The sequence below is a fragment of the Emiliania huxleyi genome (genome assembly GCF_000372725.1).
Source record: "Emiliania huxleyi CCMP1516 chromosome Unknown EMIHUscaffold_191, whole genome shotgun sequence".
Classification (NCBI taxonomy): domain Eukaryota; phylum Haptophyta; order Isochrysidales; family Noelaerhabdaceae; genus Emiliania; species Emiliania huxleyi.
The window spans coordinates 193,454-206,038 of NW_005200680.1; the positions used below are offsets into that span (position 1 = coordinate 193,454).

Here is a 12,585-nt window from a genome sequence, read left to right on the forward strand (position 1 = left end):
GGGGGGGAGAGGGGGGAAGGAGGAGGGGAGAAGGAGAAAGGGAGGAGAGAGAGGGGAGAGGAGAAGAAAAAGGGGGGAAGGAGAGGAGGGAAAGAGAGAAGGGGAAAGGGGGAAAAAGAGGGAAAAGAGGGAAGGGGGGAGGGAGGCGGAGGATGCAGAGGCGGAGGCGGCGGCGGCGGAAGAGGAGGAGGGGGAGAGTGAGGGGGAGGCGGAGGCGGGGGCACCTGTGACGGCCCGCTACGAGAAGGGCGAGTACCGGTTCGCGCGGGAGAAGAATTGCGACCTGCGTTTGCTCGACTTCGAGACGTTCGGGGGCTTCGGGGACGGCGTCCGCAGAATTCTTCGGCAGGCGGCGGACCAGCTGAGTAACAAACTTTCGCACGCTCAGCACCTCGATGAGGTCACATGGACCACCAAGAACTGGCACGGGCTGCAGATGCAGCGCTTGTCTGTCGTTCTCCACACCGCCGTGGCGTGGCAGACGGTGAACGAGCTAGCGTGCGGGGACAGCGGCATTGTGCACGGAGCTAAGTGCATTGCCGTTCTTAACGGAGTCGCTTAGGCGGCTCCGGTGGTGTGCCGGTGATAGTACTAGCACGCGCCAGTTCGCACCTGTGTCGAGCCTGTGTGCTGTGAGAGAGAGTTGTATTTAAGAATTCTTACTCCGAGCCTGTCTGCTGTGAGAGAGACTTGTTTTGTTTGAATTCTTACTCAGAAAATTGAAAAAGAGCCAGAACGTCGGCTCGCGAGGTGGGGTGCTAGTATGAGCCCGATCCGTCGTAGAGTTCTTGCGCTTCGGCGGTTAGTGGTGCACTAACCTCCGAGAAACCCTTCGGGTCGCTCCTCATCGCAAACCCTGTCAGCAGAGCCTCCTACGGGAATGTACGTAAGAGCTACATAAGCTACATACACTCACGGAGGCCGAGGATACTCCTGCGAAATACAAAGACCTGGGTTGGAGGCAGGCTATGCTCCCTACCATCACTGGAGGCTCCGGCGTCGACACGGGCGTCACCTCGGTCGGCGTGCTTAACGACACGGGGGAGGGCCGCACGGGCGTGCGCGGCCCGGCCGAAGCCTACCACAACTCCCTCCTCAAATGCTGGTCAAAGCTTGTGGCCTGCAGCCCGGACCTCGCCGAAGCCGAGCGCTGCGGCGGGTACGGCGCACGGGACGCCGCCGTCAACTCGTACAGAGCCGCGCTCTCGAGGCGAGACGAGGTGGCCTCCATCCGCGCCATCGGGAGCGAGGCCGCGGGCGCGACCCGGGCCTCGCTGAGCTTGGCCGCCACGAGCGCCGAGAGAGAGAGGAGCGCGGCCGGCGCCACAGAACGCTACCCAACGCGGCCAAAGGATATCCACCTCGAGAACCTCGAGAGACAGAAGAAGAAATTGGCGAGAAAAATGATTGGCAGACGGCGCAATGGTGCCGAGGAAGATCCCTTGCGACCCAGATCCGCCCCAGATGCCCGCCGACCCCGGGGGGAACACCCTCGACGATGCACGTCGGTTGCCTGCCCGCGCGTGGTCTTCGCAATCACCCTGCCCGTGTTGGGGCGGGCAGATGTCGGGGATGAGCGGGTGCCCACCGGTGCGTCCAGCGAGCGGGGCCTTTCGCGAGCATTTTTGCGCGCAATGCCGCGACGGCACGCTCTTCATCCCCGCGTCCCGGATCCGAATTGTGGAGGTTGGAGGAGCTGAGCTTGCAAACACGCAGTCGGGTGGGGTTTGGAACGAGCCGGCGCGCAGCCCTGGCCGCCGCAAGCGGCCGCGTGCGCCTCTCCCTGCCCACCGCGTCATAAACCAGACCGTGTGCTCCACTGGCCCAAAGCTTGTGGTGCTCCGCGACGACGAGACGACGGCGCCGCTGCCCGGCCTCGTGCGCCTCTCGGACGCGCTGAGCTGCAGCATGATCGGCTTCAAGGTTGGAAAGACGCTCAAGCCCCTCGCCCCCCTCTCGCGGGAAGAGCCGGCATCGAGCTCGCCATCAAGCGAGCCCTCCTCGCTCGACTCGAGGGACAGCGGCTTTGAGGCTCATCCGGCCGCCGCCTGGCTGCAGCGGCAGCCTCCCTCGCTCTGCGGGCAGCCTCCCTCCTGGACGCTCGAGGACCTGCTCGATGCGACCGCCGCCGCGCTGCACGGCGAGGCAAGCCTGCACGGCGAGGCCGCCTCACTGCACATGGCGCCGGCCGGCGCGCTGCAGCTGCCGCCCGGCGATGAGGAGGGCGGATACGCCACGTCCGGGACGTACTCCGCGGCCGCCTCGCACGACCCGTGCTATGCGGAGGCGGGGCCGGCGGCAGGGCTCGCGAGCGGCGAGGCGGGGGAGGAGTTCTTGCGGCTGCTCTTCTCGCCCCTCCTCTCCCCTCCCGCGTCGCCGCCCGAGCCGTCGCCGCAGTCGCCCGCCCTGCCGCCGGCCAACGGCAAGCTGCTGCTGCCCTCCCCCACCCGCCCCCCGGCCCTCGGAGGGCCGCCCTCTGGCCTCGCTCTCGCCATCGCCGTCCCCTTCACGGTTGCCATCTTCGGGCCGCGAGGAATCCTCTCGACAGCGCTCGAGACGTCGCTCGCAAACCACTCGCACAACCTGCTCCACCTCGCCCTCGCCGTGCCGTGGCCCTGCATCGCCTACCTCGTGCAGGTTGCGCCGCCCTGGTAGAGACTGGTAGCAGAGACTGGTAGCAGAGACTGGTAGCAGAGACCAGCCGAGACTAGCAGACGGGAGCCGGCCGCGGCATCGGCATGCCGCAGTTGATGCGGCTCAGCGTGCACGGCAACTACTAATTAACTACTAATCAACTACTAATCAACTACTAACTAACTACTAATTAGGTGATGCGGCTCGGCGTGCACGGCGCGGCGCGCTGGTGGATCGCCTACGTGCTCTCCGCCCTCTCCTTCCGGATCTTGGGCGTGTGTCTCTACCCGCTCGACGTCCTCTCGGCGTCGCGGCTGGCGGCGGTCAGCAGCACGCTAGAGGGCCACCTTTCGGGCCGGGTCCTGCCCCTCGGCCTCGCAGTCGTAAACGAGTGCCAGCCGCTGGCGTGGCACGTCCGGGCGCGCCGCTCCCCCCCCCCCCCCCCAACCCCCTCCCCTCCCCTGCGGCATCTCGCCCGCGAGCCACAGCGGAAGAGGCGTGTCGCTGGACTGCCCAGGCGCTTCTGCTGTGCGCCTTCTTCCTCGGCGGGTGTCTGCTGCACACCATCGTGTGTGTCCGCCTCCAGCTCGCGGGCGAGGGTGGCTTCGGCCTCTTCCCCGCGTCGGGCGTCGAGTACCTCTTCATCTTCGGCCTGCCCCTCCTGGCCGGGGGAGCGCTCGGCTCGCTCGTCCGCGCCGGGCTTGGCCGCGTGCTTGGGCGGGCGGGCGGGGGAGCGCTCCAAGAGAAGCAGCATCTTGAAGAGCAGCGGTGCTAGCTGGTCACTAAACTCAAGCCGTACCCGACACTCTAGAAGAGCGGCGACGTTGGGGCTGCGGCTAGATACCCGTACATCTACTTTCCTTTCCTTTCCTTTCCTTTCACAGTGACAAAGACCCAACGGAGGCGCTCTCAAAACAATCCCCCTCCGCCACCCCCCCCCCCTGCCCTGCAAATGCCGCCAAAGAAAAAAGCCCTCGAATGGGAGGGATGCGGATGTGCGCGGACCACACAGGGATTTTAAGGAGAGGAGTGTGGTGGTGCTAGCCGTCGCCCACCCTTGGGCGTCTGCCCCTTCTGTACCTTCCTATCCCTCGTCGCAGTGGCGCGAGTACCCCCCCCCACCACCCCGCCTCTCTCTCGCGCTCTCGGGGTTCGGTCGAGCGCGCGGCGGGCACTCTGGCGCCCCTTCAGACGCTGTCGCCATGTCGCCCGCACGCGGCGGTGACGAGAGGGATCGAAAAGCTCCGCCGGCCAGCAGCGACGACGACGCCATCGACGCCGCCGCCTCCGACATGCTCCACTCCATGGAGTCATCGAGCTCAAACACGTCACTGGCCGCCGGCGGTGCAATGGGAATTGCGTGTGCTATCGCGCCTCGCCGCACATCTGCCAACACCACTCTTCGCTCCTCCATCTTTAGCCTGCGAACCTCTGGAGCGAGGCGCGATCGCGAGCGGAGCATATCGGAAGCAGCAGCCTCGATGGTGTCATCGCCATCATCAAATGCCACCTGCGGCTCGCTGCAGGCGGTCCGCGTCCCGACCCGCATGCCCCGTGCAGTGGGTCTGGCGGTGCAAGAGCGACGCGCGCGACAAGCGCCTCGCCTGCGTTCGGCGGGCAGCGGCGGTCGGTCTTCAGTGTTCACACCCTTTTTATATTTCCTTTCCTTTCCTTTCCTTTCTTCACAGTGACAAAGACCCAACCGAGGCGCTCTCCAAGAAATACTGGCAGCGGCGCGGGGCGACCGCCGCACATTTGTTTTCCCCACATTTGTGATGCGATTCGACCTGCTTTCGATCGGTCGAAAGCAGGTCGAATCGAGAGAGAGACGCGAGAGCCCAAGGGCGGCTCGCCTGCAGAGCGTCTCTCTCCCGCCATTCTGCTTGTCTGTTTTGTGGCCTCTTCTCTCGTCTGTCGGTGTTTTGTCCCACCCTGAGCATTGTGCTCTTCCCGCCCTGGGTTGTGCTGTCTTCCTCCTCCTCCGGCTCCGCCGTGTGCCGGGGAGTCGATCAGACAGTTCACTTTGGGGGCTACGGGTATCCCCCCTGGCTATACTTTGAGATTAGGCATCAAAAGTGGTTCACAGTGGAGGCGGTCGCTGTCGCCTACAAGTGCTTGGACTCCCCCTCGCTCCGTCGCTCGCGTGTGGCAAATCGCGTTACTACACGCTTCCCCGTCTGTATTGTGCCCCGGCCGCGTCCTGTGTTTTGATTAAGTGAGCTGTCGTTGAGCACATCATAAACCGGTCGCCGGTCGATCGAAAGAAAACCCCCCCGCCACGGCCACCAGAGATCCACAGGACAGACAGATTTCCTCCCTCCACAACTAGTATGTAGTTTCCCGAGAGCTCATGTCGGAACACTGCGACCTAATAATCATAAAGATCCTCTCCCATTTCGTGTGGTACGCGGCCTCTTCCCTTTCGCACCCAGCGCCGCACCAAACCCCGGCCGCCGGCGCGGGATCTCGACTCGAGGATCTCGAGGGCCGATCTCTTGGTTCTTGGAGCCGCACACTCTAGAGTACGGAAGTGTGCAGTGGCCAGTGCATGGTGCAGTGGCTATGAGAAAACACGACACTCCGCTACCGCGGCGGGCGCGCCGTCTGCCGCTCTAAGTCGAGCAAGACAATCTGTCGAGCTCAGCGCGCTGTAACACCCTCAGTTTGTCGAGCGCCACCCGCAAGCTCCCATCGCAGTCGCACCCTCGACTCCATGAAGCCGTCTAGCTCCTGCGCCAGGGCGCGGCCTGCCTCGTCGAGGCCCGCGTAGAGAATCTCGGCCGGCGCGGCGCAGCGAGCGCGCGCGGAAGGATGCTGGGTGGCGGTCATGTTACAGCAGGCGCGCGGGTCCCTCCTCTCGCCGAAACCTCTCACGCTCTCGTTGGCCACCTTGAGAGCATTCGCCTGGAAGTGGTCTGCTCCGAGGCGAGGGATGTGCGAGAGGTTGAGCCGCCCCGCGCAGGGCGCAAAGGCAAGGATCTTGGCCACGAATCGGTCGGGACGCCACAGCAGCTCCGCGTGGCTAGTCACGAGGAGGGGGACGCCGCGGGCCTCGAGGAAGCGGACTCGATCTACGATGCGCCGCCGGTTGAGCAGCTCCATCGCTGCCCACGCCTTGAGACTGCGCTGCCGCGCCCGTCCCGCGTAGCTCGAGAGGCCAACCGTCATACACCACGGCTGGTGCATGGCCACGGCCGCCCATCTGACGTGCTGCACGCCGGCGCCCGCAAGGAGCGGCGGAACAGGGACACGATCGGGCGGGAGCACGGTGGCGCTCGCCTTGGCGCTCGCCATCATAGAGTGCAGTGGCTCCCACTTAGCCACCAGCACAGGAGGGGCAGAGGCGCGGCCATGCTCGCGCCAGAAAGGGGCGAAGCGACGGAGGGCATCGGCCCAAATCTGCGCGGCATCCAAGTGCGGCGCTGCTCGCGGCAGACAAGCGAGCACGGGCAGGCCAGGTCGCGGCGCGGGAAACGATGACCCCGCGCTACAGCGCTGCGCCCGTGCCGCCTCCTTGGTCGGCTGTGACTCGCACTCCCAGGTGCGTCCCTCACACAGCGTTGCGACGCGAGGGTTGCCAAAGAAGGACGCCAGAAGCGCGGTCGAGCCGTGCAGGGCGAGGGTGTCCAGCGTGAGAAGCAGCCGCTCGCCGCGATGCTCGCCAGCCTCACACGCCGGGCGGCCCAAGTGCGGCCTGGAAGTAGTAGCCCGTCGCAAACCGGGGAAGACCAGCGGGTCGAAAAAAACGCGTTTCAGCGTGACACGAGTGCGAGCCGCTCGCGGTTCGTACGCCCGCTTGCGGGTTCGAGTGGCGGGCCATCCCGCTTGCGGGATGGCTTAGCGGGTTCAAGCCGTCACACATTGGCTGCTGGGGTGTGCCGAGGGGGGGCTGGGTGGGCGGTAAGCCGTCATTGCCCGGCGCTGCTTGCTTGCTTGCAGCGCTCTGGGTGGTGGTGGCGGCGCTCCAAGAGTGGCGCTCTTGGGAAGAGGTTCCTACTTCCCCCCCCCCCCCCCCCCAAGGCGCGACACACACGCGACACGGGTGTTTACTCTCCGCCAGTCCCGTACCAAATGTCGTGAGAAGCGAAGAATTTAAACAAAGAATTCCCCGATCATGACAACATCGGGCACGGGACTAGCAACCCTCAAGAGTGAGTGCCAGTGTGCAGGGAGCTCGATCCTGCCCCCGAGGACGAGGCGCAGCGCGCCATTGGTGCGGCGTCGCGCGGCCGCGAGGGATCGCGGGAGGAGGCTACAACCGTAGCGGGATTAGAGCTGTCAAACGTTAACTTTGGGCCTAACAGTTGCACTATTGTTGGCTGAAAATCCTCAACGTTGTTCAAGTGTTCTCCCCAGCCCAAGCTGTTACTGTTTGTTACTGTTGTTACTGTTGTTCAGTGGCCAGCAAGCAGAAAATGCCAAAAAAACCGGGTAAAACCCGAAAATACCTGGGTTTTTCCAGGTATTTTCGGGTATTACCCGCACTGGACGCTGGAGATCGTCGTGGGTCACTGCCAGGCCTTCCTTATTGTTGTTCAGCTGGCCTAACGTTAGCTACTGTTGTTGGGGAGCCCCACTGTTGTTCTGTTGTTACTGTTAACACTAGCAACACTGTTCAGCTCTTAACGTTTGACAGCTCTAAGCGGGATGGGGGCTCTCGGGTGGAAGGCAGCCCCTCGAGTCGAGGGCGGCGCGACCATTGCCGCTCTCCAATGATCAGAGACCCGGTAACTGCAGATGGTCGCGCCGCCCCGCTCCGCGTCGCCCGCCGCCGCGCCGCGCCGCCGCCCGATGAAAAGGTGACAGTTCCCCCGAGATATATTTTTTCTGCCCATCGCACACGCCACCAACGCGAAGGCGCCCCGCAGGCGATGCTACCCTCGCTCGTCCGACTCGTCGCTCTCTACTTCCTTGCGATTGCCTTCTGCGACCCAGACGCCCACCAGGTGGCGCTGCCGCTGAGTGCCAGCAGCAGCAGCGCTGACGATGGCACCGCGCCGCCGCCGCTTCCTGTCCTCACCGCCGAGCGCATCCGTGAGCTCCGCGGCGTCTCCGACGCGATGGACGCGCTCCCCGACCAGATGGAGCAGATGCGCGAGGCGCTTGACGCCGCGCTCGACGTCAACCGGTCGCTCGGCGTGCCTGACCGGCTCGAGGCGCTCGAGGCGCTGCAGGAGCTGGTGGAGGACGTGGACAACGCGAGGGACCTGATGGCGGCGGGCGGCTTCGCCGAGGTCAAGGGGCTGCTCGCGGCGGAGGAGCCTCGTCTCCAGGCGGGCGCGGCGTGGGTGCTCGGCACGGCGGCGCAGAACGATGAGGCGCTGCAGTCCCACCTCTGCTCGGCCGAGGTGGACGTGATGCCTGGTCTCGCGGCCGCAGCGAGGCGAGCGAGTGTGCTCCCGACCGCGCCGGCGAGAGGCGTCTCGTGGCTGCTGTAGGCCTGGCGCGCCTCTTCCGGGAGGCGGCCTCCGCAGAGGTGAGGGCGAAGGCGCTGTACGCGGCCTCGGCGCTGCAGCGGTCGCACGCGCTCGGGAGGCGGCAGTTCGAGCTCGCGGGAGGCGTGCACGCGCTGGTTGGCGCGAGATGGCCCCCGATGTGACTCGAGCTGACTCGAGCTGACCCGAGATTAGGCGTGCACGCGCTGGTTGACGCGCTGGCGGGCGAGGCTGCGGCGAGCAAGCTGCGGCTCAAGTCGCTCACTCTGCTGGCAGATCTGCTTGCGGCGGCGGCGGGGGAGGAGGAGGTGGCGGAGGAGGAGGGGCGGACGGGCGGCGAGGGGCTGGCGGGCAGCGCGCTGGGCGGCGCCTTGCGGCACAACTCGTCCGTGCTGTGCGATTCGCTCCTCTCCTCGCTCGCCGCCCCCGCCGTCGACGTGCAGGAGAAGGCGGTCCAGTTGCTCGACAAGCTGCTGCTGCCGCCCGCCGCAAAGCTCTTCCGTGGAGCGGGCGGCGGGTGCCCCTTCGGCGCCCTCGCGGAGCGGCTCAGCGCGTGGGCGGGCTCGTGCGGCGCGGACGTGGACTGCCACGAGCTGCACGAGCGGGCGGCGGAGATGGCGGAGGAGCTGGGCGCGTTTGCAAAGGAAGAGCTGTGAGCGTCGAGCGGTCGAGTTGAGGCCGGCAAGGCCAGGTGGTGAGTGGATAGCCGGTGCGTGTGTGGTGAGAGAGGGCACATGACGTACCTTACGGTACGGGCTGTGTGAGTCTGTAGTGGGAAAAACTCCATTTGATGGATCAGTCAGTGTGACAGAACAATTGCCATCATCGAGCATCGTTTTTTCAATTTTGCGGTTTTGGCCGCCGCTTTTTATTGCAAGGATATTCCCCGCGGAGATTATCACACACACACACAAGATCTCAGAGACACGAGGGGCCGCTGTGGGGCCCGGCAGGCGCAGCAAGAGGCCATAGTTGTAGAGGCCACGGCCACCCGGTCGAGGGCTGGGGCGGGGAAGTCACAGACCCAGTGAGTGCTCAAATCGAGAGTAAAATAATTCTTCCGCGTTGTCGGTTTCATCCACCCTGATCAGGGGCCGCGCGCACACAGGCGGGCTAGTGAGAATGGGCTCCGGCCACTCGCCCGTGCGGGTGTAACCCCGCATCTGTCGGACTGAGGCCTCGACCGCTCCTCGCGGCAAGCTCTCGAGCAGCTCGAGAAGCTCGCCCGCCGCCACCGCCGCGTCGAACTGCGTCCTCATGCCGAGCGCGCCGCATACCCTGCTGCACCTCGTCCGGCGTATCGGTTTCTACAGTTTCATAGCCGGACGAGTCAGCGGAGGCGGCCCTGGCGGGCGGAGAGTCGGGCGACGGGTTGACTCAGCGAATGAGCGCGAAATCGCCGTAAAATTCTTTTGGCGCGCCTCAGCGCTCGAGGTGCATGGGCCGCGTTATCGCCGTCATCCCCTCCCGCTTCGCGTCGACGCGGCTGCCAGGAAAGGCGCTGCTCCCCATGCTCGGTGGCGAGCCGATGATTGCGCACGTCGTGCGCGCTGCGCTCGCCGCCAGCACGGTGCAACGAGTGCTCGTTGCGACCGACCACGAAGGCATCGCCGCCGCTGCGGAGAAAGCTGGCGCCGAGGCGGTGATGACCGACAGTGCGCTTCCGTCGGGGACCGACCGCGTCGCAGCGGCGCTTCGCCTGCGCGCCGACGTGGCGGCCACTGCGGACGTCGTCGTCAACGTGCAGGGCGACGAGCCGCTCGTGGAGCCGTCGGCGATCGACGCGTCGGCGCGACTGCTGCTCTCCCACCCGACGGCCGACATTGCTACGCTGAGCACGCCTCTCCCTGCCGCGCTGCTCCTCGACCCGAGCAAGGTCAAGGTGGTGTGCGGTCCGCCGCTGCACAGCGAGGGCCTTCTTCCGGTGAGCAGAGGCGCCGCAGGTCCGTCGGGCGGTGGCGCGGAGCGGGTCGGCGGGGAGGGAGCCACCTGCCGGCGCGCGCTCTTCTTCAGCCGCGCGCCCATCGGCGTCGACCGGCAGACCCTCGCCTCGCTACTGCTGCGGGGCGGCGGAGCAGCCGATCCCAACCCTGGCCCGAACCCTGGCCCGAACCCTGGCGAGTGCGCGGCGCAGCAACACGTCGGCCTGTACGCCTTTCGGCCGCCCTCCCTGCAGCGCTTCGTCGAGCTGCCTCCCTCGCGCCTGGAGGCACCGCCGAGATGCGAGCCTCCCCCCCCCCCCCAAAGCAACCTCCGAGACTCCTCTCTCCCTCTCTCCGAGACTCCTCTCTCCCTCTCTCCGAGACTCCTCTCTCCCTCTCTCCGAGACTCCTCTCTCCCTCTCTCCGAGACTCCTCTCTCCCTCTCTCCGAGACTCCTCTCTCCGAGCCAGGCGCTCGAGCAGCTCGAGCAGATGCGGGCCCTCGAGGCGGGGATGGCCATCCTCGTCGGCGAGGTACAGTCCGCACGCAGCGGCGTGGACACGAGGGAGGACTACGAGATGCTGCAGCGCGTGTGGAGGGAGAGAGAGGGGAGCGCCCGGCGTAGCGAGCGAGCGAAGCGGGCGGGGGCGACGGGTATATAAGTCTCGGAGAAACTTAGGGAAGGGTACACGTATATAACGTAAACCAGCACTCTTGACAGGCATTGTTGATTGTAGCAGGAAAAGAAAAAGAACGATTAGCGTTTTCTTCTTCGCCTGGCGCCATTATTGAGGATGAGCCGCGCCATCACGCATCATTCACGTCAGCTGGGTCGCCTTCGATGTAAAATTCCCATTTGCGCACGTTTTCTTCTTCGCATGATTCGGCAGAGGGCTGCGCGCAGGGCGATCCCCTCGGGCCCTTCCTCTTCGCGATTGGATACCACTGGACCCTGTTGGAGATGCAGGTCCGGCATCCGTCCACCCTGATTTGCGCGCACCTGATGACACCTACTGTGCCGATGATCCAGAGGCGGCGCTCTGCGCGATGCTCGAAGGCGACGTCATTGCGCAGCGATGCTGCGGCGTTGAGAGCAACCCGTCTAAGCGGTGCATTTGGGCGCCGGACCCTCGCTCGCTCGATTCGGTGCGCCATCGGGTGGACGTCAAGGGCACGCCGGACGCCCCGCCCCACGGCTCCTACGAGGGCGGCACGCTTCCGGGCATCCGCGTCCTCGGCGCCTTCCTTGGCGGTTCTGCGTGGTGCCGCGACAAACTGGTCAAGCGGGTCCGCAAGGCCTTGGAGCCGCTTCCGGGCATTCTCGCCCTGCGCGACTCCAAGAAGGTCCGGACGGCGCAGCAGCTCTCACAGGTGCTGATCCGTTTCTGCATGAATACCACGCTCACCTTCTTCCTCCGCACAATGCCTCCCAGCGTCACCCTGGCGGCGGCAAAGGAGCACGACAGGCTGATTGCAGACAGCCTGTACGAGCTTGTCGGCGGCGCGCGAGTCGGGCGCGATGATGACCGGTGGGTGCGGGCGCTCAAGCAGGCGCGTCTGCCAGTCAATATGGGCGGCATGGGCTTGACTAGCGCCGAGGACATTCGCGGCGCGGCGTGGGTTGGTACGTGGGCTCTCGTCACGCGGCCGATCCGCGAGCTACACAGGCCCTTCGCCGATCTCGACGTCTCGACCGCGCCCGGAGAGTGTTTCGACGAGCTGCGAGCGGCGCACACGCAGCTCGTCAGCAACCACGACCTCACCGACAAGCGCCAGCGGAGCTGGCGGACGCAGGTCGTGTGCCGGGAGGTGGTGAGCCCGGGCACTGCGACCAACGAGGCGAAGGCGGAGCCGAGGTTCCGCTTCTATCCGCACGGGCTGACGCCGGCTGCGGAGCTGCTTCCCCTGGCCCAGTTCTCGTCCACCAACGAGTTCTTGCACCAGGCGCAGCGACGGTACACCTCTGGCGTGCACCATGCTAACTGGCTCGACCTTGCCAAGGAGCTTACCGACGAGGCGCTTCGCAGCGGCGGCCGCAAGGCGCCCTCCAAAGGCAACAAGGTCGGAAGACGCAAGAACCACAAATGCTGGCGAGAGGCGATCCGTTTTGTCGCCGTCAGCCAACCAGGGGCCGGCGCCTTCCTCAACGCCATCCCCATGCGTGATGATATGAAGATGGAGTCCTGGGCGATGCGCGTGTCACCGTTCAGCGCCGCCTTGGGCGCTCCCCCTTGATGTCGCCTGCCAGGCGGTGGAGGCAGGCAAGAGGGCACCCAGCGGCCAGCTACACGACGTCCTTGGCGACGCCGCGATGGTTAACCCTCGGTCAAAGCATGCTACAAGACACAAATTTCTACTCAAACGTTTGATCAAATGCCTCCGCTCGGCGTGGGGCATGATCATCGAGATGGAGCCGACTGCACACCTCAGTTACAGTAATCCAAAACAACCTGACGTGGCGGCGGCAAACATCGGCAGGGGGCACAGGCGCCTTGTTGCCGATCTGAAGCTTACGAGTTCGCTCGCGAGCAACAGCAAGGGCAAGGATGGAGAGGGTGAATTCGGCTCGGCTGGAAGGGGGCCTATGTACGTTT

General features: G+C 65.3%; 3 protein-coding genes across 3 annotated transcripts; 2 read left to right on the top strand and 1 right to left on the bottom strand.

Annotated features, from left to right (window-relative positions):
- Positions 1 to 1,416: 1,416 nt before the first annotated feature.
- On the top strand, positions 1,417 to 3,409 carry EMIHUDRAFT_468482 (hypothetical protein; the record flags this gene model as incomplete). Its single annotated transcript, XM_005782239.1, has 3 exons — positions 1,417 to 2,637; positions 2,829 to 2,957; positions 3,152 to 3,409. The coding sequence occupies exons 1-3, from the start codon at positions 1,423 to 1,425 to the stop codon at positions 3,407 to 3,409; spliced, it is 1,602 nt and encodes a 533-aa protein (XP_005782296.1). The 5' UTR covers positions 1,417 to 1,422.
- Positions 3,410 to 5,274: 1,865 nt separating this feature from the next.
- On the bottom strand, positions 5,275 to 6,496 carry EMIHUDRAFT_233441 (hypothetical protein; the record flags this gene model as incomplete). The annotated part of the gene is made up of 3 exons (XM_005782240.1): positions 5,275 to 6,056; positions 6,126 to 6,328; positions 6,399 to 6,496. The coding sequence occupies 3 exons, from the start codon at positions 6,494 to 6,496 to the stop codon at positions 5,275 to 5,277; spliced, it is 1,083 nt and encodes a 360-aa protein (XP_005782297.1).
- Positions 6,497 to 9,507: 3,011 nt separating this feature from the next.
- Positions 9,508 to 10,616, top strand: EMIHUDRAFT_233443 (hypothetical protein; the record flags this gene model as incomplete). Its single annotated transcript, XM_005782241.1, has 3 exons — positions 9,508 to 9,993; positions 10,462 to 10,524; positions 10,605 to 10,616. 3 exons carry the CDS (start codon positions 9,508 to 9,510, stop codon positions 10,614 to 10,616), a joined length of 561 nt encoding a protein of 186 aa, XP_005782298.1.
- Positions 10,617 to 12,585: the final 1,969 nt, after the last annotated feature.